Here is a 24,791-nt window from a genome sequence, read left to right as displayed (position 1 = left end):
GTTGCATATTCATCAACATGATCACCAAATTTAAAATTTATGAATTCATATTAAAATTTTATAAATTTATAAAACCTCGTGTGGATATTTACTCTCGTATACGTCTATAAAAAAAAGTGAAAGGATATTCCTGAGGTGAGCCATTGACTTTGGATGGTGAAAATAGAGATGGATGGCTTCAATCTTTATATATTTATTTGTTCCAAATGCCTAAACTATGAATGCTGATTGTTTTTACAACCAGAGGACAAAAGGGAGGAGGATGCTATTTTTAAATAGTGATAGATCTGCCCGTCCAATGTATAAACAGTACTTCTGGGCACAGAGAACCTGGTTCTTGCCTTGGGAAGATATGGGGAAGATGGCTTGTGTCTGGGAATGAGACTGCTTTACAACTAAATGAACGGTGGTGGTGTATACCACTTCCTTATTCCAGAACGGTTGACCTCGGTTACTAGCCAATGATGATTCAACATTCAAACAACTTCGGCAGAGCCCCAAGGTCCTAGAACTTAAAAAATAAAGGCTGGAACAATATAAATTAATTCCATAGGAGATAAAGGCTCCAAATCCCTGGGAAACAGCCACCCACAGGACTGTCGCTGCTGCTTCCAGATCAGGCCTATTCTGGGCAGATGTGTGCTCAAGAGATGGCTTAGAAACCAGGGGCAGGCCAGATGTGGACCAGTGGGAAAAGCAGCAGCTGTGGGCAGATGTGGACCAGTGGGAAAAGCAGCAGCTGTGGGCAGGTGTGGAGCTCCCTTTCTTGGCATCGAAAGATGCCAAGAACACACATCCTGGAGGGTCTGAAAGCATCTACTGGCATCTGAGACATAAAAATCCCCTAAAGTTCATCATTTTCAAAGCATGTTCCGAGTGTGTCTTACTGGATCATCAGAATAGCAGCTCATGGAGCTGCCTGCGCCTTCTGACTAGGGAAGGCAGCTTTGAGGATGGCTCCCAATGAGCCCCTCTCCTGGTATACGTGTCCTAGTGTGGCCCCCTTCCTTTGAGTGGGGGCCAGACCTGGTGACTTGCTTCTTAAGGATGTCACTCCTGAGATTTGGTTACAAAATGCTATGGCTTCTGTCCTGCACACACTCTCTCACTTGCTCACTTTGAGGAAGTCAGCTGCTTTGCTGTGAGCTAAGGCATGTGGGGGTCAGCTCACCTATCACCTCTGCAATAGAGAAGCCCAAATGGCAAAGAATTGAAGATAGCCTCTGGCCAACACCAGCGAGGAAACAAGGCCCTCAGACCAAGGGTCTGTGAGAACCGCATCCTGACAATGACCACTAATTTTTCCAGAGGGGGCTCCTGCCACAGCTGAATCCTGAGAAGACCACAGCCCCAGCCACCACCTCGAGACCCTGAACCAGAGCACCTGGCCAAGCTCCACCTAGATTCCCGACCCACAACAGCCATAAGGTAATCAATGTTGCTATAGCCACTAAACGTGGGGCAATTTGTTAGCAGCAATACATAACTAATATACCACCCCAGCATTATTTTGATGCTCTATTAGCTTTCAGCTCCCCACTCCCCAACATACCCAAACTCCCAGGTCCTTGTAGTAAAAAGCAGGGACCAGAGAACCACTCAACCTGGGGTCAAATCCCAACTCCACCATTTTCTAGCTATGAGAACCTGGGCACATTTCCTAGCCTTCTATACATTAATTGCTATCTCTGTCAAATGTCTATCGTAACCTTCATTGAGTTATGGTGAGAATTAAGTGAGCTAGTTTATGTAAATCCTTAGAACAGTGCCTGGCACACAATAAGCACCATTTAAATGTTGCCTGTTATTGCTGCTGCAGTTGCTACTACTATTGCCTCTGATACTGCCACTGGTACTGCTGCTACTCCTACTACTACTACTACTAATCTGGAGCTGCTGGAGGCACTAAAGCTACAAGGTAAATGATGCTACAAGGAAAAGACTGTTGAAAATCTAGGCGGGCTAGGAAAAGCTATGAGGTACTCTGCCCTGATATAAAATAAATAAATAAATAAATGGCAATCACTGTTGAGTCCCACTTAGTTAAGCACACACTGGAAACTACCATCCTGAGGGCTGGACACAGGAGACAGAGGAGAAAAACAAGATCCCAGTTCCACCCTCATTCCAATAGAAAAGACAGATGTTGGACATGGAAGCCCACCAGACATAAAGGATTTCAATATGTGAAAAATGCTCCAAAGAAAAAAAAAGCAACAAGAGCTTGTTTGAAGTCAAGCAGCCTGTAAAGCTGAAGTGCCAATGGCTGGCTAAAAACGCTCTCCTGGCAAGACGGGGTGAAATGCCACATGCCCAACAGCCTGCATGCCGATGTCTACTTTTTCTAATTGACTATAATAGAATCTATTACTCTTTGTTTCCTAAGGCATGAAACACTTGGGCAGTTGGGAGTGGAAGGGATTCTCAGAAAAGAAAGGTATTCCAAAGATTCTCACAGTCTGAGGCAGAGTTTTACCAACCAAGCTAAATAATGTGAACAAGAGTTCCAGTCAAGATGGTGGCCTAGCAATGTGTGCGTTTTAGTTCCTCCTCCAGAACAACTACTAAATAACCAGAAACAGTATAGAACAGCTCCTGGGGCCACATCAGTGACTGGACACACAGCGTACCCCAGTCTGGAACAGCTGGACCGACCGGCTGTGAGTCCCCCCCAGAAGCGTGAGTTCCCCAAGCCACGGTGGCCGGCACCCCTCCCCCACAGGCTGCTTCCCAGAGAGGAAAGGAAAGAGACTTTACCAGCAGCAGGGGCTCAGCCCGACCAAATGCCAATTGTGGAATTAATAACAAATTCTGACTGCTAGAAATGGGCCCCCAGCTCAGGTGAGCCTGGTCGAAGTGGAGGTCGCTCATTTTTGCCCCAGAGCTGAGGGGGCAGGGCTGACAGAAAAAGAGGCAAAAAAAAGGAAACAGACGTTTTTGTGGCTGTGTTTCTACAAAGGCTTGACTGCCTTTGGGTGCAGTAGCAGGGCTTCTTCAGCTGCAGCTGCCCCAGGCATAGTAGAAACAAGCTCATTTGAGGGCTTGCCTGGAGCCTGTACCTTCCCCAGGGGATGGGTGAAGCCCAACTCAGGTGGAATCCCTCCCTCAAGGAATTCAGATACCAGGCCTCAGTAATTTGAAGCCATTAAAACCAGCCTACAGCCTCTCCTCTGTCTCCACTACCTCCCCAGCAGGGAGAGTATGCCAAAGTTAAAGGTACCACATCATCTTATGCTGGTGGGATCTGCAAGCAGACAAGCACCACATACTGGGCAGGATAAGAAAAACAGAGCCCAGAGACTGCACAGGAAAGTCTTTCAACCTGCTGGGTCTCACCCTCAGGGAAAACCGACACTGATGACTCTTTCCTCCCGATAGGAGGCCAGTTTGGTCTGGGAAAATCTGGCTGGGGTCTATAATACAGAAGTAGACCCTCCTAAGGGTGGGGGGAGAAAGGCACCATACAAGCAGGGCAAGAAACAAGAAAATAAGAACTAGAAAATTCTCCTCTGTTAAACAAAACCTAAGCTAGAGTTCCAGAAAAAGCTGAACTGAATGTCAAAGAACAGATAGACAACAAATTCATCCAGCAAGAAAACCCTAGGTAAAAGAAGTGAAAGCCATCTCCAGAATAAACTGATTAAGGTAACTAAATGTCTAGACGCCAGCAAAAAAATGACAAACCACACTAGGAAAATTGAAGATACAGCCCAGTCAAAGGAACAAACCAACAATTCAAATGAGATACAGGAGTTAAAACAATTAATTCAGAATATACAAACAGACATGGAAAAACTCATCAAAAACCAAATCAATGAATTGAGGGAGGATATAAAGAAGGCAAGGAATGAACAAAAAGAAGAAATCGAAACTCTGAAAAAACAAATCACAGAACTTATGGGAATGAAACGCATGGTAGAAGAGAAGAAAAAAACAATGGAAACCTAAAATGGTAGATTTCGAGAGGCAGAAAATAGGATTAGTGAACTGGAGGATGGAACATCTGAAATCCGACAAGAAATAGAAAATATATGGAAAAAATGGAAAAATATGAGCAAGGACTCAGGGAATTCAATGACAATACGAAATACACGAATTACGTTTGTGGGTATCCCAGAAGGAGAAGAGAAGGGAAAAGGAGGAGAAAAACTAGTGGAGGAAATTATCACTGAAAATTTCCCAACTCTTATGAAAGACTTAAAATTACAGATCCAAGAAGTGCAGCATACCCCAAAGAGAATAGATCCAAATGAACGTACTCCAAGACATTAACTAATCAGAATGTCAGAGGTCAAAGAGAAAGAGAGAATCTTGAAAGCAGTAAGAGAAAAACAATCCATCACATACAAGGGAAGCCCAATAAGACTATGCATAGATTTCTCAGCAGAAATCATTGAGGCGAAAAGACAGTGGGATGATATATTTAAATTATTAAAAGAGAAAAACTGCCAACCAAGAATTCTATATCCAGCAAAACTGTCCTTTAAAAATGAGGAAGATTTAAAACATTTTCAGACCAAAAAAAATCACTCAGAGAATTTGTGACCAAGAGACTAGCTCTGCAAGAAATACTAAAGGGAGCGCTAGAAACAGATATGAAAATCAAAAGAGAGAGGTGTGAAGAAGAGCGTAAAAGGAAGACTATGAGTAAAGGTAAAAAGAAGGAAAATTAGATATGACATATAAAATTCAAAAGGCAAAATGGTAGAAGAAAGTACTACCCGTGCAGTAATAAAACTAAATGTTAATGGATTAAACTCCCCAATCAAAAGACATAGACTGGCAGATGGATTAAAAAACAGGACCCATCTATATGCTGTCTCTACTCAAAGGACATGAGAACAAGGACACAAACGGACATTTTCACACCAATGTTTATAGCAGCATTATTTACAATTACCAAGAGATGGAAACAGCCAAAATGTCCATCAACAGACAGGTGGCTAAACAAACTGTGGCATATACATAAGATGGAATATTATGCAGCTCTAAGACAGAATAAAGCTATGAAGCATGTAACAACATGGATGGACCTTAAGGACATTATGCTGAGTGAGATTAGCCAAAAACAAAAGGACAAATACTGTATGGTCTCACTGATATGAACTGACATTAGTGAATAAACTTGGAATATTTCATTGGTAACAGAGACCATTAGGAGATAGAAATAGGGTAAAATATTGGGTAATTAGAGCTGAAGGGATCCAGATTGTGCAACAGGACTGAATATAAAAATTCAGAAATGGACAGCACAATACTACCTAGTTGTAATACTATTATGTTGAAACACTGAATGAAGCTGAATGTGAGAATGATAGAGGGAGGAGGGCTGGGGCATAAGTGAAATCACAAAGAGAGATAGATGATAAAGACTGAGATGCTATAATCTAGGAATGACTAGAGTGTATAATGATGGTGACTAAATGTACAAATTAAAAAAATGTTTTTGCATGAGGAAGAACAAAGGAATGTCATTACTGCAGGGTGCTGAAAATAGATGGTAATTAATATTTTAAAATTTCAATTTATGTGTGAGACTAAAGCAAAAAATGTTTATTTGGTACAAAACTTATATTTTGACTAGTGCATCTCCTAATATAACTTATGTAGATAGTTAGTTGAACAACATAAGTACATGGAACCTTGGGTAGGACATGAGATTTTGTTGGTTTGTCCAGAGTGATGCCCTGATGAATCTCAGAGTGATTCAATCAGTGAGTGGAAAAGTATTTGCAAAGCCCCCTCTGGGGAAAGGTGAGAACGGGGAGAAAGTCAACTTTCCCAAGTTGAATTTCTGATATTATCACAAGCAGTGTGGACAACAAAAGCTATAGGCTAAGCCCCTAGTCTTGGGGTTTGTTCATATGAAACTTAACCCCACAAAGGATAGCTCAAGCCTACTTAAAATTAGGCCTAAGAGTCACCCCCAAGAGAACCTCTTTTGTTGCTCAGATGTGGCCTCTCTCTCCAGCCAACACAACAAGCAAACTCACCACTCTCCCCCTGTCTACGTGGGACATGACTCCCAGGGGTGTGGACCTTCCTGGCAATGTGGAACAGTAATCCTAGAATGAGCTGAAACTCGGCATCAAGTGATTGAGAAAAATCCTAGAATAAGCTGAAACTCAGCATCAAGGGATTAAGAAAACCTTCTCAACCAAAAGGGGGAAGAGTGAAATGAGACAAAGTGTCAATGGTTGAGATTCCAAACAGAGTCGAGAGGTTACTCTGGAGGTTATTCTTACGTATTAAGTAGATATCACCTTGTTATCTAAGATGTAATAGAGAGGCTGGAGGGAACTGCCTGAAAATGTAGAGCTGTGTTCCAGTAGCCATGTTTCATGATGATGACTGTATAATGATAAAGCTTTCACAACGTGACTGTGTGAATGTGAAAATAATAATAACAATAATGAAGAACCTTTAAAAAGATTAGGAACCATCCCAGTACCAAAATAGATCTGGGATGGGACCAAGTTGTATATACTGTAAAAGTTTCCTTGGTAATTCTGACAAATGGCCTGGTTTGAGATCACTTTGTTACTAAACAAAGTGATAGACAAAAACTGGCTTTTCTTGGCTTCCCAGAACATAAAGGATGATCTCTTATGACTAAAAGAGCAAACAGAGAAACAATAAGATATTCAAGTCTCTCCAGATTGGCAAGCCTTTAACAGTCAGTGAGGTGGTAAAAGAGTGGGGACATAAAGTATGCTAGGACATGCACTTTGAAGAAAAAGCTGATGATATCTGGTGGAGCTGAAAATGTGCATATTCTACAACCCAGCAATTATACTTCTGGTATACTCTAAAGAGAAACATGCACACATGTGCAAAGGAACCAGAAAATTCAAGGATACAGACAATAGCATTACTTTTAACAGCCAGAAAATGGCAACCACCTAAATGGTTACCAATTAGAACTAGAATAGACCTGCAGAATATAGGTATATTCATACAACATAATAGCGGAATGCATCTGAGATTAATAACTAAACTGAGTATATGGACATAATTCAAGTTTTTAAAAATGTTAAGCAAAAAGCAAAAGGTAGATTTATGGTGCATATACTATGATGCATTTATATGGAAAATAAAAACATGGAGAGCCATAATATATATTACTTATACCCAAACATGTCTGGTAACAACATTTTTTAATCCATAAGAACGGTGAACTTGGGTAGGAATGGAAAAGAATAGCATCTAAGAGGGGCTCCAATGGAATCCACAATGTTTTACTTCTTAAAAAAAAAGTTAACTACAATACATGCAAAACTATGCATGAGGGCAGTGCAATGGTGGCTCAGTGGCAGAGTTATCGCCTGCCATGCCAGAGACCCAGGTTCGATTCCCGGTTCCTGCCCATGTGGAAAAAAAAAAAAACTATGCATGAATCTCACAAACATTACATTGAGCAAACAAACCCTTTCAGATAAAGTTCAAACACAAACAAAACTAATCGTGCCAGACTTCAGGATGGTGGTTCTATCCTTGCAGGAAGGGGGTGCACTGACTGGAAAGGGGCCGGAGGGGGCGACAGTTACTCAGGTTCTGTTCCTGAGCTGGGTCCCGGTCACATGGGTGAGTTAACTTTGTGAAAACTTGAGCTGTCCACTTACAATGTCTGCTTTTTCTTGGTGCATATTATATTCAATAAAGAGCTCAAATAATATGAAAAATATATATAAAACATGTAGAGATACGGTAATACTGAGTGATCACTATATTTTATTTTTCTCAATGCTTTATAAGTGGACAAGTAAAAACAATTTTAAAAGATTTCAATAAACAAAAAGGGGGTACACTAGGAGAAATATATTACCAAGTAATACCCAATCTATAGTCACTACTTGCTTCACTCTAAAACTGAGTTAACCAGATACTGATGAGCTACCCGGGTGAGATAATGTTCTTTCTGCTTTAGGGAATCATTTTCCCTTGTTAGTCAGGGCAAGAGACACTACAATAAAGACGGTTAGAAAGGGGTAAGAAAGAATGTCAAGTCACAGGGACACATATATTATGTTTGGGAGTGGAGTGTTACTTCCCCGTTTTAAGTCATAAAGAAAAGACAACTCACCCTCACGATTATGCCCATGCGCTTGCTTTCATAGGTGAACGGGAAGATTTGCAAGATGGTGAAGTTCAGGACCTGGTCGCCAGGGGTCCTCAGCTGCATGGAAGACTGGTCTCGGCCCACCAGGGTTAAACCCACACTTTCAGTCCACTGTACCAGGGCCACCTAAATATAACACAGGGTTAAAGATCAGATGCATAGCAAGGGTCGAGGTTCATTGGTCCTGCAAATGCTCACAAAGGTGGGAGGGGGGACAGGGACAGGTGAAGGGCAAGCATTCACATCTGTAGCTAGGGAAGGCCAGGGCTTTGCCCCTTAGACCTTAAGCTTTTACTGCTCCCTACCCCCCATGGCTGTGCCGCCCAGGTGACGATATCCATCCCTCTGGGTCTATAAGGGCTCCTGCTGTATGAGGGGCACCTTATCTTCTCTCACAGGTCTCAAAGCAAGCTGCACAACTGAGGCAAGGCAGAGAGGGAATAGTACAGAACTGAGAGTGCATCAAACAAAACAATAAAATTGAAGTCAAACATCAGGAAAGAAAGAAAACACTGGTGAGGTGTTTTACCTTCCAGCCCTCCTTTCAGCCTCACAACCACCCTGCCAGGCGAGTATCTACAGTGGTCCTCAACCGGGCAGTCAACCTCGTCCCCCAGCAAATGTTTGGAGACATTCTTGATAATCACAAGTTGGGGGGGGGGGGGGGCATCGAGGCCAGGGATGCTGCTAAACACCCCACAATGCACAAGGTGGCTACCAGAGCTAAGAATTATCTGACCCAAGTGTCTAAAGTGCTGAGGTTGAGAAACCTGGTCTAGACAGACGAGGAAACCAAGGCTCAGTAAGTTGCCCACGTGATACTGCTGGGAAGTGGCAAAGACCTGACTCGCCCTGGATCTGCCTGCTGCAAAGTCCCTCCTCCCAAGCACACTGCACTTCTGGAGTGCTGGGCAGTAAGTTGGAACCTTTGTCCAGCCCCAGCAAGGCTTGTGCCACTTCAAGCCAAATGCACAGAGATCACAAACTCCAAGACAGGGCCAGACAGGTGATATAAATGAGTAAGGTGGGCTGGGCGAGAACAGAAGCAACTGGAAAAACTCAGGCCTCATCTAAAAGGGCAGCTGCCTGCAAAAGAGGTTACCCTACAGAAATGGGCTCCTACTCGGGTGGCTGGAGTTTTCTGTTCCTTAAGAAAAAACAGAAATTGGGATTTTTCCTGAAATCTCCTAGCTTTTCAGTGTATGCAAACTAATTTGCATGTTTTAAAAGTCTGTAAAGAAAATAAAGCTTGTCTGACGACTGCATCTGGTCTGGGGCCTCTAGGGAAAATGGGAGTAAAAGCAGAAAAGAAAAGAGGAGAAAAGGTGGGAGCAGAGAGGGGAGATGGGGAAAGGCTCCCCAACCTACCTGCCACAGCTGAAGGCCACCATGGGGTGGAGGCAGGGGGGAGGCACTAGGAGGCATGGGAGAGCTAAATCACAGACCCAACCATGAGGTAGGAACTACCAACTCCAGGTGAGAAATGCAGATGCTAAACAGAGAGAGGTGGTCTGCTCGTGGCCATGATGTGACCAAGGTGGGATCCAATCTGATGTCTAGCTGACCTAAGGGAGGGGACCCAAAGGATGGACAGTGCCAAGCAGGGCTGTGGGTGCCAATGACCAGCAGGCCTCAGCCTCGTGTCCACCTGTAACACAGTCTGTCACATCAAAGCTGAGGGTAGGGGTAGTAGGACGGCAACTGCCCCCCAAAGACATCCATGTACTGAGCCTGGAAACTGTGACTCTGCGACCTTAGGTGGCAAAGGGACTGTGAAGCTGTGGTTACGGTTAAGGACCTGGAGATGAGGAGATCACCTGGATTCTCCAGGTGAGCCCAACATAGTCATGTGAATCCTTTTAAAAGGGGAGAACCTGCCCTGGCTGTGGTCGGAGAGAGAGGTGAGGATGGGAGAAGTGCCAAAGACATGTAACATTGCTGGCCTGGAAGGTGGAAGGGAAACCATGGGTCCAGGAATGCAGATGACCTCCAGAAGCTGGAAAAGGCAAAGATCGGTTCTTCCCTAGAGCCTCCAGGAGGGACGCAGCCCTGCCCATACCCATGTTGGACCTCTGACCTTCGGAACTGTAAGATAATAAATCTGTGTTGTTTTAAAACCCCAGGTTTTATGTCATTTGCTACTGCAGCAGTTTAACACAGGAGGCTTCCAACTTTAATGCCGAACCAGCTGCCGTTCTAGTCTGATCCAAGACCAGGCACACAGGGACTAAAACAGAAAACTCAGAAAGAAAAGGTATTCCCCTTCCTTTTATTTTTATAAAATTTAATCTTTAGAGGGAAAAACAAGAGGCAGGTTTGGCGAGAGTGTTTACTTGTGGGCTGGGTGGAGGGTAATAAGGGTGGGGTATAGATGAGTCCTCAATCCTATCTGGAATATTTTATCTTTAATCCAGGTGGTGGGTATATGGATGTTCATTATATAACTCTCAGCATGCCTCAAATCTTTCATAATGACTATTTTCTTTTATTTGAGGAGGTGGATGGTGAAGGGGGTCACTTTTCAAGCCCTCCAGCACTGGTTTCTCTCTGGCCAGGGTTCTGTCACAGGTTCCCCCCTCCCACCAAGGGACTCGGCATAGCCACATGGAGGCTGTACACCACTCCATCTTCCTTCTTTGCTTCTGGGGAATCTACACCAGAATCACTGGGTGTCATCCGTGCTCCCCCTGAAGGGAAGTAAAGGGAACATTACAAAGGGGTTGAAAATTGCGGTTCCCCCCACCCCCCACCCCAGCTCCACCACTGGCTCCCTTTCCCTCACTGAGCCTCAGGAAAATAAGGGACTTCAAGTCAATTGTTTCTCATTTCTCCCTTGGCTCCAAAAATGACTTTTATACATCCTTAGTCAGATGTGAACAGAAATCTGGTTTGACATCTGTTGCTGACATTATTATATATATACAATAGGAATTTACATTAACAAAAAGTTCTTTTTCAAGAATGAGAGGTTGACTCTGTTTTGATTAATGTCATAACTAGTCAACCAGCATCAACGTTAACTTTGACCCAAGGGAAGAAACTGTCACACTGTCTCCCAACTTTCAAAGAAAGAGCCAAACAAGTAATATTTGTTTTGGTTTCGCTGATAGCCTGCATTAGTCTTTGAAAACTCATTCATATTTTTATTTGACTCAATGACTCTAACTTTCAGTATGGCCTCTCTTGGCTTCTAATAATTTTCGTTAGAAATTTAAAATTAATCCATTAGTATACACAAAACAACGCCATCTGCATACAAAATAAAAAGCTTCAGTTATACATACAAATGTTCATGGGCTGATATATATGGAGAGAAATGCTTCTAGCTTTTAATTTTATCTTTCTATACCACTGAAATATTTTTAACATCTGCTTGCATTTCTTTTATTTTTAATTTTCATTAAGTAAATAAATATCTCAACACGATTCAAGATATTACAAATACCTCCTTCACATGCCAATTTAGTAAACAAAGGAGGAAATTTTTCTTTGGATGACTTCTAACCTCACTGCCATTGGAAGGATTTTTTCCATTATTGTTTTTAAAGTAGATATTACTCACCCCTTAAAAACCTATTTAATTGTCCTGAAAAAATGTGGAAAGTCTGTGGTATCGGGCTTCACAGAGATACATTCAAGAACTCCCCAAACCCACGCTAGAACTTCAACAGAGAAAGAAAATGGAACTCCAGCCCCGAAGTGGCTTTCAGGATTAGGCGGACCTCCGGAATTGCCAGCCCCGCCCCTACCCCCAGGCAAAGACCCCACAGGAAAAGTTAGAGGAAAAGTTGAACTGTAAATCTGAAATGATAAAAAATGACAAAGAGTTCCTAATGATTGACCACATTCACATTTTTTAATTGTTTTCTCCTACAAGGAACCTACTACCTACTACTGGTTGTCCCCTTCCCCCATTGGGTCCAACATCCTAATCAAAACCTCAGCAGTCCTTGGGGGCTTATTCAAACAGGATATGAGCCCTGCGGGGGGTCTTTCATTCTCACCTTCCACTCTCATACTCGACCTCAACATATGTCAGCGTTAATTTAAAGCTACTTTCTAACAGAACCCATAAAATCCCCTGGGGTCCCACTTAGAAGAGTGGGTTTAGAATCTGGGTGCTCACTGATGTGTCTCAATTCAGGCAGAGAAAAAAAAATTAGAGGAGTAAATTGAGACAATCGCATTTCCTTTCCAAAACAAGATGATTAGCAAGCAAGGCTAGTTATTGATCTGGCGGAATCCAGCTTCAGTTCAAAGGAACCATTCCATATCGCAGAATCCTAAAGGGCTCCAGGCTTTTGAGTCTCCCTGTCCTAAATATCCTGACTTGGGGTCTCAGGGCAAAATTTCCAGATGTCAGAATAGCAGCAGAATAAGAAACCTCGTTAAGGTGGATGAATGAAGGAAGAAATTAGATACAAACTAAATCAAACTCTGAAACAAAGGTGGGGGCAGGGGATAGTAAAAGCTTCTCTCACATTCTATTGGATTTTCCAGTTTGGGACTGGGGGAATCAAAACGACAGCACATGCCACCTTCTCTTCCTAAAATGCCCACCTTAAGAATTCACACCAGAAACCATCTATGAAAGGGCTTTTTCATAATTTCCTGGTCAGCAATAAACTACCTATGACAAGTTTTAATAATTTTCCCTTTGTACATGGGAATGTGTGCTTGGGAAACGTGCCAGGTTACGCTAAATAACTTTGTGTGCTTGTCAAAGGCAGGATACATACAGATCACTAGAGCAGGTATGATACAAAGATGGGAATCCGAAATCTGATTAAACAAGCTCTTTCGGGGTATTCAGTAAGATAAATAACCAGGCTCTCAAGAGTAGCCAGTCAACCTAATCCAGCTTTTCAAGATTATAAATTTATCCACTGACCTAAAGTTTTATTTTCCTAATTAAGGAGCATACTAAACAATGAGCCAGACAGCAGTTTTAGTTTCCAATGCTGACAGAGGTAAAGCAGGGAGCCACGGGAGCAGGGGGTGAACTGAACAGACCCCATCCATTAGCTCAGCTCGGCCCACCCCTGGGAGATAGAAATCGGACCCATTATTTCCAGATCTGATCTTTCTTAAGATAAACTGATTTTTATATGAAAGTAAGTGATTTTTAAAATGGTACTTCAAATTTCTTTTTTTCATTTTTTAATTTCTTCATTGATATATATTATATATTCGATATATATAATCCAAATATCATCCAAAATACACAATCAGTGATCACAATATCATCATATAGCAGTACATTTATCATCACAACAAATTTTTTTTTTAAACAAAGCAAAAACCAGCATGTAACAAACAAAACAGAGCCTGCTACATTTAGCAATCAGTAGATGTCATGATGGTGTAACAGACAACTCCCCTCTCAAGACTTTCTCATCTTCTACTACAATTCAGCTCATATCATTTAACTCTGATAAAAATGAGTAGATGGGGAAGGAATATTTTAGAATGGCATTATCTCCATCAAAACGCAAATGGTCGTTTAGAAATAACTCCCTACGTTATGTCCATTCCGGGCTAGCAATAATGTGATGGGACAGAACTTTTGCATCTCTGGCTCACAGAAGAGCTGGTAACAAATCAAGTTCATTTGACAGTTTTCTATGAGGTTCCTAAAACACTGTCAGGTCCTACCTTAAACAGCCCCCCCCCCCTTCTGAGCAACCAAAACCCTATTTCAGGATTCCATCCTAGTGGTTAATAAATAACACTGATGGAGTATTTTCCCTTACGTTCCTGACCTCTGTCATCTGACCTCACCCTCTGAGTCCACGGGCAGGGTACTGTGATGTTAAAGCCTCCTCAACCTCCTAAATCTGAATCAATACTCCATATGCACACATCTGAATGCTGTCTTTGTCTGCAGGCCTGAAGCTGAAGCTTGGGGTAGGCGGAGGCTTTTAGGAAATTGCATATACTTTACGTTCACTGGAGACATGAATGTGGCCATTTAAAAAATAAATAAAACAACCTCACTGTTCCAAAAGGACTGTGACGTTGCAAGCCCACCCCAAAGCCACGTCCCCAAATTTCCAATCATTTTCCTACTCGCTATCAAGGAACAAGTTGAGGAAAATGCCAAACAAGAAAATAATATATTTTTCATACACAGTAGGCAATATGGAGAGAGATTTAATACATAAGGCCATCTACTGCAGCAGCTCTTCAGATGGCAAAAATGGGAGACCACCAAAATGCTCGGATAATCTGTGGTATTCCTAAACGGTGGAATATAGTACAGTCACTAAAACCTTCTCATCCCAGATGGTTAAAAAAAGTAATACTCACAAAATACTACAAAGTGACCCAATCGAAATGGAATATAGAGCGATACTAAATATTTAAATTATATGTAGAGAAGGGAGACAGGAAGGGAAAAAACATCAAAATGTTAACTGATTGCCACTAAATTTTGAGATTATGGATGATTCTGGGTTTTCTTTTCTCTAATTTTTTATATGCTTTTTCTACAACCAGCATGTGTCACAGTTTAAGGGAAATAACCTAAAAATAAAAATGTTTCTAGATTAGCTGTACTCTTCTCTGTACTTTTATGTTACACCTGTCTATATTACTATCAGCACCCTGGAGCTCCAAGTGAGTACAGGAATTCTCTCCATCAACAGACAACGCTGCCTGGAGAAGACCCACAGATCCTTCCATCTCTCAATGGCCCTTTGCAAGAGGGTTGTTGTCTGTATTTCATTCAGCTTATAAAGGACTCCGGTAATCTGGATTAGAGCCCAACATGACTCAGTTGGACCACATCTCAACTGAAACAATATCTTCAAGAGATCCTATTTACAATAGACTCCGATTTAGAATGCAGACCAAGGCCAAGCACATGTCCAAACTGGGGTACACAGTTCAGTCCACCACCAGCAGGATCTGGAGAGATGGGTGGGGAAGGTGAGATATCCAGAAGGAAGGTTTTCAGGGCCTGGTAGAACAAGGCTTATTATCACCAACTCGGAAGTTTCCCAAGAAAGAAAAGGTGTTCAAGACCAAAAGAACATCCCACTGAGCATGGGAATTAAACTAGACCAGCAAGGGACCCAAGAAACTAGAGTAGTTGAGAAGGAACAGAGATTCTTGAGCCTCCTGCAGTATCAGCCCTAAGAGCCCCAAACACAAATGCCTTAACTCTCTGTAACATTTCACGAATTTACAGATTACTTTCACATTATCATCTATGGGTGGGGAAGTGGTTTTGTGGGGTTACAAGTGGCTCTGGACGTGAATGAGCTGATTTAATCTTACCAAGCATGTGACCCTGGGAACGATCCTTAATCAAGCTATGCTTCAACTACAAAATGGGCACAATAATACTAACTCTACATCATAAGATGATGCTCAGGGCACAAAGCCTGGCAGAAAACAGGTATTCAACAGATGACCAATTTCTGACTGCCATCCATACCAGTGTCATTGTGATGGACCTGTGGGGCAGCAGTACTAGCCCCTCTTTACCTATGAAGAGGCTGATGTTCAGTGATGTCAAGGAAATTTGCCTAAAATTACACAGCTGATCAAGTCAAAACCTGGAAGTTAAACACATAACCAGCAATTGCACTGCAGCGCAAGCAATGGGATCCCCTCATCTTTAACGGAAGTAATGGAAAGGAGGATCACAAAATGCAGACTTTAGTCTACGCCATTTAGAGACTATAGGACCACACAGCAAGCCAATGATTTAATATAACTCAGTTCTTCACTGAGCTCACCATGCAGTGACACTCCATATGCTGGCACACTTTCAAAACTGAGTTACCAAAAGCAACAAGGTATCTTTACCTATGTTTATATTAGTGCTTTAAATTTTTTAAACATATTAATAATCAGAGGGTGAGGGAAAGTCTTACAAATGTAAAGAATTATCTCTGCAAGGATAACTGAATGGGGAGAGGGAATTTGGAGTGGAGTCTGGGGGAATGGAGGCCTTTAACTAACGGTTACCTTTAATTTGTCATTAATTAATCCGACTGAAACTACAGAGCTATAAGGCATGACTCAATATATCAAGAAACTTTCATTCATACTCCCACATACTCATACACACACATCCACACATGCATACCCACATTCACTCATTTACACACATACTACACACTCACACCACACATGCACACACTCAAAGATATTCACACCTACATACAAACACAAATGCATACACACGCACACACATAAATTCTACAAGAATATGAAAATCATAGGACTTTCTAAAGGGTGTTACATTTCAATTCACCTCCTTCCTGTTCAGTTATATGTACTATAAAATACAAATATATTTCTACATAAATATATAGGTATATGTATGAGTATGCACGTGTACATGTGTGTATGACTACATAAATATAGACACACATATATACATAAATTATATATTAGTATTTATTATTATTTATATAGATAAATTTAGGGGGAAATCTATACTAGAATAATTATGGCTAAGTGGTAAGAATTACTGTTATTTTTGTCAATTTCTTTTGGAATTTGCAATTTCTACTTTCCCTATAGTGAGGACAATATTATTTGTGATTTTAAAGCTTACTTTTTTAATATAGAAGATTTCATGGAAAAGACAAATGAATTATTCATAGGGTTGCTCTGAGGAGGCGCCTCTTTGACTGCTCAAGACAAGAAGCAAAAGCTATAGAAGTTGCATCATCTCAGCAACCCCTGCCGTCTTGCACTCTCCCCCACCCCCAATACTCCCAAATATCCTGGAAATGATGGCATGCTTTCAGGGGTGAAACTGCTTGCTTGAGCCTCTTAGGACCACTTACTTATCTTTGGTCAAATCATCTATGTTTCATTTCCCCTGTGAGTTACTGTATGGCGGCACAGAGGGCCTAATAGCCCTTAGGCTGTAATCGATAGCTGTATAAAGACACTTGAAGTCTTCCAAAGTAGAATGTGCACAGGAAACAAATTTAGGAAATCCTGCTTTCTGTTACAGGAAATGAATCCTATGCCAACTGGTAGGAATTACTCCAGAGGCTCCAAAGTAAAATTAATACTGCTTTCTGTATGTATTCCACAAACTGACCTTGCCTAGAATAGCAGCATTTTATTGATATAGAATTTCAAAGGTAGGATTCTAGACCTAGTCAGGCCTATGTAAAATCCTATAGGGATTTGGAAACAGTACAGCTTTCTGAAACATTTTCTTTGAACTAGATCTAATTTCCTTTTTGTCATGTGATGTGTATAAGTGTGCAAGCATATTTATATTTTGCAGTACACATCATTTGAAAATAATTTAAAAGGCTACTCACTGAAATATTAAATATTAAAGTAGTTACACCTTTAATTAGTAGGAATATGGTTAACGTTTTCTTCTTTTACTTATCCATATTTTCACATTTTCTACTATGAACATGAAATAATTGTGCAACAAAAAATAATAAAGTTGGGGGCGAAATTATGCCGATAAGAAGAAAATACTGACCCCTATAAACACGCCAAAGACCAAGTGAAAATTCCCCCAACTTTTTTCAATCACTACAGAGAATCTTATAAGTATCAGATAAATCCAAGTGCAATTAATGGATAGAAGAGATAAAAGACTATTCACCCTGAGTAAAGGGAGCTGAGACGCACAAAGCATTCCATGAAAGATTTTCCCTCATGGAAAAATCTTTGCAGAGCCCTAAAACAAATATATCAAAATTCAGTGGGAAGAAAGCAATGTGGGGTGGGCATTAAATACTGCACATAGGCATGCCAATAGTCAATAAACATATCAAGAGACCAAAAGGGTGCTGATCAGCAACTCAACACCTGGAACTTCCTCAATTTCAAATTCTATCAAAATATCCACATGTTCCTGATTCCCAGGCTACAACCAAGAAGATGGTCCTTTCTCATATCTACCCTTCAGTGGTATCGTATTCCCATTCCCAAATGGAAAAAATGAAATCAAAGAGACTAAGTCTCATAAACCAGAAAAGAGAAATGATGGGAAGTCTGAAGTGTTTTCAGTTACCAAGCATAAGAGCTCTTCCTCTTTCCTACTTAGGACATACCTCAAGTCCATGGCTGCTGCTTTAGAGGAAGCTTAATGCCCTCGTGTATATGAAAAGGGGTTTTCCCCACGACAGCACATCACATTGGCTCCTGTCTGTTCATCACTACCTGCCCTTGGGTCATTTCCATAGGAACCCCGTGTCTCCCTGCACCCACCCAGTGTGTTTACCTCATCTGGGCTGGACGCCTGGTACACACGGCAGGCATCCTCATACTGCTTCTCAGCCTCGGCCTGGTCGGTGACGCCATTGGACTCGTACACAGGAGTCACGTTGTGGCAGAGCGCAATGGCCTTTGCGGCCTCATGCACTCGGCTGCTCATGGTGCGCCGGACTTTGGTAGTAGGCGCAGGGCCCTTCTGAGCTGGTGGGTCCTGGGATTGCTGGAGAGACAGGAAGCAACAGGAAAGTGACCGAAGACATGAAGGGTCTCAGCAGCATGGACAAATGTCATGCAGAATTATTGCTCTTCTCTCTACACCTAATTCTTAGGTGCATCTATAGTGACACTGCCATCGAGGACAAAATTTCAGGATTTCATTTATGCTTGGCCAAAAAAAAAAATTACCACTTAATGCACATTAGTGAATCTGCCAGTGAATATGTGACTATCTCCTTGTAGGTGAGGGTGGGGAACTCAACGCACTGAAAGTGATCCTGGTATGTCAGCCCAGAGAGTCTCAGCTTCAGGGCTATCAATATTTGGGACCAGAAAATTCTTTGTTTGGGGTTGGGGGTTGTCCTGTGCATTGTAGTATTTTTAGCAGCATCCCAGACCTTTCCTACCAGATGCCAGTGGTGCCCTCCCCAACTTGTGACAACCAAAAAATGTCTCCAGACATTGCCATATGTTCTGTGGGGGACAAAATCATCTGTAGTTGAGAACCACTGTTTGAAACGTACACTGCTCTTGGTTTAAAATAGTGGCCCTGATCCAAAGGTAACAACATCATCTGGTACTCTATGTAAATAAATACCATCAGTCAACAATGGGAGAAAACCGAGCTGGTTGAAACTTACAGAAAAATGGTATCAAGCATTCCATTCGGAGTATTCAATAGTAATTTTATTCAAGAGTAATTTCAACTATGTTCAATTGTTTCCTTCCATGCCAACTTCGGACCCTAGCTTTTGCCTAAGAAGCAAGTGCATTGCTGATGCAGACTTTTTTCATACATTCATTCCTCCCTTACAGCATGGCTGAGTGCCTTCTGAGGGTCATGCAATGGATTAAGACTAGGGCAAATGCTTTCAAGCTATATGGTAAAAAGAGTATTGAGGGTTAGGAAATCTGAAATTTATTTTTCAATGGTTGCTGAACAGCTTTGTGATTTTTGAGCAGATCACATCTGTTCTCTGTACCTCAAGTTTCCTTATCTGGAAAGGAATGGGATAGAGGGATGGCTTCCAAACCATGCTCCACTGAGTCCTAGGAATCCCGAGGAACCCACTTAGTATCACCAAGTGGGGAGGGGACAGGAGACGACAGCAAGCATCCCCATTCCTATTTGTGTTACAAATCAGGTGCCACATAGGCCTTCCTCTTATTGCCTTGAAATATAATACAAAATTAAGACCATTAGAAAAACACCACTTTTTCCTGTTCTATGACTCAGTGTTCCATAAAATCCAAAAATCCTCCCATGGCTCACGGGGCCTGCCAGATCCACCACTACCCACTTCTCCAGCCTCTCCTCAGGCCCTCTTTTTATTCAGGTCTCCTTTCTGTTCCTTGAAAGCCACCAAGCTCCTTCCTACTTGCTGTGCCCTCTGCCTGGAACACCATCCCCCAGATCTCTGCAGCGCTGGCTCACTCCCTCTCATTATTCAGATCTCAATTCTAATGTTACCTCCTCAAACAGGCCTTCCCTGAGCCCACCTCCCAAATTCTGTTGCTCCACCCTTTACCTTTCCCATCACAAGTCATGCTTTCACATCACCCTCTGTTGCCATCTTCACTGTCTAAATTGCCTTGTTGACCTGACGAGTCTCTCTCTTGTAGCACTGTGAGTACAGACAGCTTGTCTGTGTTATTCATCATTGTACTCCTGAGGCCTAGGGCACTGACTGGCATACAATGGATATTTGCTAAATGAGTGAACAAATTAATAACTTAATATTCTCTGAACCCTTGCTTGACGTGATTTTTTTTTTTCCATTTCCAAGAGGGAAGGAACATCAAATTGACCAACATCAGTTCCAGGTTTAAAATCACAGCTTTGATTAATAGATCTTCTGCAATAGTCTTACTGCCTCCATAACTGACTGAAACCTGGAAGCCAGAAATGTTTATGGAGTTATTGGATTCTACATCCCATTAAAAACATATTTTATCCAAGAGAGGAGAGAGGATTTGATCCTTTAGAATGAACTGCATTTTACATCCCTGAACATATGGCTGCCCAAAATAGAGAACAGATGGGTTACAAGAAACAAGAAGATGACTTTCATTTAATTTTTTAATACTATTTTTAGTAGCGGCATCAGACTCCTCAGGTAATTAGACAATTACTAAATTAAACTGGTCACTGCGGGGACACACGGTGTTCTGGCTTCCTGCTCTGTTAACCTTTGGTGTCAAGAGGACAAGAGTTTCACTTCCAGGCCAAAGGGCACTGCATGGTAACAATAATTAGAGTAATGAATCAGAACTACAGTTTAAATGAATCATTATCTGCCAAGTGCTTTTAATTATAAAGAATTTAACTCTAAAAATTATAAAGAGCACTGAAGATTTACAGAAAGGGTCTCTTCCCAAATAAACCTAAATTAAGACCTTTTTCTTTTTTTGAAGTTTTGTAATCTACGTTCTAGTTAAGCATGCGTATCTTCGTTTTTACCCACTTTCTTCAGCACCTGGACCAAATTATTATTATTTAACATTAGGGCCAATAACAAGACCTTTGACAAAGTAATTGCTTTGGTTGGCAAATTTCAGTAACAGTGGGTTTCAATAAAATGCCACAGGCTAAGGGCATCTCTAACAAAGTTTTGGACTTTTTAAGCAATGTGATTTTGTGTCTACACGAGTCAAATACTTCCACTAGTATTTCAAATGTGGGACAATACAGAGCATTTGGGTTTTGTATTCCAGGTGATACAACTCCCAAGCAAGGCAAAAAAGACAACACTTTAAAGAAACTCAGACAGGCAGATTTTCACAAAGACCTCACTTTCAGATCAGGGGACCATATGACAATGAATCACAGCACCTGGGTGATTGCCCCAAAGGTGATTAAATGTCTACATATTCGTTTATTTCTCTCTCAAATTAATACTTGTCCCACTCTCCTACTAAGATATTTTGGGGGTGGGGGGCAGTAGTTAAAGCCATTGATGCTGGGATTCTCTCTTTCAATTTCCAAATAAAAAAATACTCTGACCCACACCAAATGCAAATCTGCATATACTGTTAAGGTCCTGATAATTACGAGGGGGCTCGGCTTGCCTGGTACCCAGTGTCAGGCCAATTCTGCAAACAGTCTCCATATGGAAGAGTTTCACATTGTACAGTGTTTATCTCTAGCCTCCTCCCCATAGACCCTTTAACCTACACACATTTCTTCTTACTTAAAAAATACCAGGGGAAACAAAAACAGATGTGGTATCCAGAGAGGCAGGTTACGACTTCTTTCACCCTGGGGGAAATCCACCGGCCCTCGCATGGAGGGAGGACAAACTCGCTCCACACGGGTCAGAACTGATATCACAGGCAAACGCCGGTTTCACAAAGGGCCCTGTATAGGCCTTGCGATGGTTGCCCACATCATCTAATGCTGCAGAGTCATTCTACAGCATCCCAGTCGACAAAAAAGAAACCAAGACACAGGACAACTCAGCCTCCATCCTTCTTAATGATCCACAGCAGGGACACTTCACAACACAAACTCCAGGCTCTATTACAAGAGGGATGAAGGCAAACATTAAACACTGAGTCATCAGAAATACCAATTTTCTTTCTAAACTCAGTTAAAATTCACCACCCATGAACATTCATAATACTAACGGATATTATGAATGGGTTGTAATTATTAAAAATACACTACTAAAGAAAAGGAATTTGTTTTGGTAGTCCCCCACCCCCACCCCCAAAAAGTTCAAAGCTGATAACTTATTAACCTCAAAGAGCCACCACCTCTCCCTGGCATCATGGGATCAACAATTATATCCTGATCAAATGGGGGAAAAGAAGTGTAATTAATAAAGTATCAGTGGCAGAGAGATTTCAAAGAGTCGAGAGGCTACTATGGAGGTTGCTCTTATGCAAGCTTCAGGTAGACCTTGCTACTGATCATAACCTGCCAACCCCTAACCAGGACTATTTCACCCAATCCTAAAGAACACCTACGGCAATTTATAAGATTCCACAAAGGTTCCAGGCACTAGAGTAACTTTCCAGAAACCTACAACCTCCAGATGGGTCCCTGGTCCAGATAAGTCCTGAAACCTAGCCCAGCCTCTCCAGAACATCAGATAGTTTCATCTCCCTACCCCATATTAGTGACAGACCCTTCCAATATCAAAAATTTAGACTTGCCATAAACCAAACAACTCTAATGAGAGGTATGGAAAGATTAAAGGTGATGGTGGAATTATACCTAGACGATAGGACTTAACAAATGAATAGGAATGCTGAATCATTAAATTGATATCTCTTTTAGCCTCCAGTATTTTAGAGCAGCTAGAAGTAAAAACCTAAAATTGTGAAACTGTAACCCAAACTAAAGTCTGAAATATGTTCTAAAACTAATTGTGATACTGTGCTTGGAAATTCATAACTTTTTTGTATATATGCTATTGTTCACAAAAAAAGAAGGAAAAAAAGTCAATTGTGATGATAAAAAAGTATTTAAGCCCTCTAGTTTCCTATATTCTAGAGTAGCTAGAAGGAAAAATATGAGAGGATTGTATGACAAAGTCTGGGATCTGTCCTATAACCTCTTTTTTTTTTTTTTTTTTTTTGGCATGGGCAGACACCAGAAATCGAACCCAGATCTCTGGCATGGCAGGTGAAAACTCTGCCACTGAGCCATCATGACCTGCCCTATAACCATTTTTTGAAGAGTGCTTTGAAAACTATTGCTTTTTTATTCCTTTGCTTTGTATATATGTTATACTATACAATAAAAAAAGTTTTTTAAAAAAGAGCTACCACCACCAATAGAAGAGCTACTACCTCCAAATGAGTCAACCAATTTACAGGCTGATTAAGTGATCAAATAAATACAATGTTTAAAATACAATATTCAAGTACAACAGATAATACATTTCAATTCATCCATATAACAAAGAGATTCACAACTGGGGTCATTTTGCTCTCCACAACGGCAGTTGGCTGTGCTGGTTTGAAAGGATGTTATGTACCCTAGAAAAGTCATGTTTTAATCTTAATCCCATTTTGTAAAGGCAGCCATTTCTTCTAATCCTTATTCAATATTGTATATTTGAAACTGCGATCAGATTATCTCCCTGGAGATGTGATTCAATCAAGAATGGCTGTTAAACTGGATTAGGTGGAGACGTGTCTCCACTCATTCAGGTGGGTCTTGATTAGTTTACTGGAATCCTATAAAAGAGGAAATATTTTGGAGAATGAAGCAGATTCAGAGACAGCAGAGAATGCTGCAGCACCATGAAGCAGAGAGTCCACCGGCCAGCGCTTTGGAGATGAAGAAGGAAAGCGCCTCCTGGGGAGCTTCATGAAACAGGAAGCTAGGAGAGAGAGCTAGCAGATGACACCGTGTTTTCCATGTGCCCTTCCAGCTGAGAGAGAAACCCTGACTGTGTTCACCATGTGCCTTCTCACTTGAGAGAGAAACCCTAAACTTCACCAGCTTTCTTGAACCAAGGTATCTCTCCCTGGATGCCTTTGATTGGACATTTCGATAGACTTGTTTTAATTGGGACATTTAACTGTAAACTAGCAACTTATTAAATTCATCTTTTTAAAAGCCATTCCATTTCTGGTATATTGCATTCCGGCAGTTAACAAACTAGAACACTGGCAATATCTGGAGAAATTTTTGGTTGTCACAACTTGGGGGTGGTAATACAGGCATCTAGTTGGTTGAGGCTAGAGATGCTGCCAAATATCCAACCATGCAGGGGACAGCCTGGCCCATGACAGAGAATTATCCATACCAAATGCCAATAGTGCTGAGACCCTGACACCTTAAACCAGAGCTGGACTAGGACAGATGCCAGTGTGTGGTCAGAGCCTGTCTTCATTTAAAATGCTAGTATTTCACAACTATGTGATATCATGTGAGCCACATTGACTGTACACCATGTATAAAATGTTTGTATATCAGGAATGTTTGTATGTTTGTTGTGTACCATAAAAATAGCTTTTTAAATATTGGTATTTTTATTCATCATATGATTTTTTCATTAATTATGGGCTTTTTTAAATATGATTTATCTTGTACTGAATTTTCAGTCCCCCTTAAATTTTGCTCTCTCGATGTATGCCTCCCTTGGCTCACCCTGGTACAGCCCTGTTAGAAAGCCCTTAAAAACGATCACATTCATTAACATAGGTGAAAAAAAAGTAGTTGGACAACATTATTGCAACAGTGGTTCTTAACTAGATTTTGCTTAGCAGCGTAACTAGTAAAGACTTT

General features: G+C 41.4%; 1 protein-coding gene across 2 annotated transcripts in view; it reads right to left on the bottom strand.

Moving 5' to 3' along the window:
• The window catches only part of ATP9A (ATPase phospholipid transporting 9A (putative)), a 158,118-nt gene that overhangs the window by 32,408 nt on the left and 100,919 nt on the right, over positions 1-24,791 (bottom strand). For both annotated transcript variants that reach the window (XM_077113850.1, XM_077113857.1), the window contains 2 exons: positions 18,339-18,551; positions 8,084-8,245 (listed from right to left, as the gene is read on the bottom strand). In XM_077113850.1, the coding sequence (XP_076969965.1) occupies positions 8,084-8,245; positions 18,339-18,551 (375 nt within the window). The remainder of the gene's footprint in view (positions 1-8,083; positions 8,246-18,338; positions 18,552-24,791) is intronic.

The sequence above is a fragment of the Tamandua tetradactyla genome, chromosome 1 (genome assembly GCF_023851605.1).
Source record: "Tamandua tetradactyla isolate mTamTet1 chromosome 1, mTamTet1.pri, whole genome shotgun sequence".
NCBI classification, from domain to species: Eukaryota; Metazoa; Chordata; class Mammalia; order Pilosa; family Myrmecophagidae; genus Tamandua; species Tamandua tetradactyla.
The sequence above is the reverse complement of the archived record's forward strand: the minus strand, read 5'-3'. Positions and strand labels throughout refer to the sequence as shown.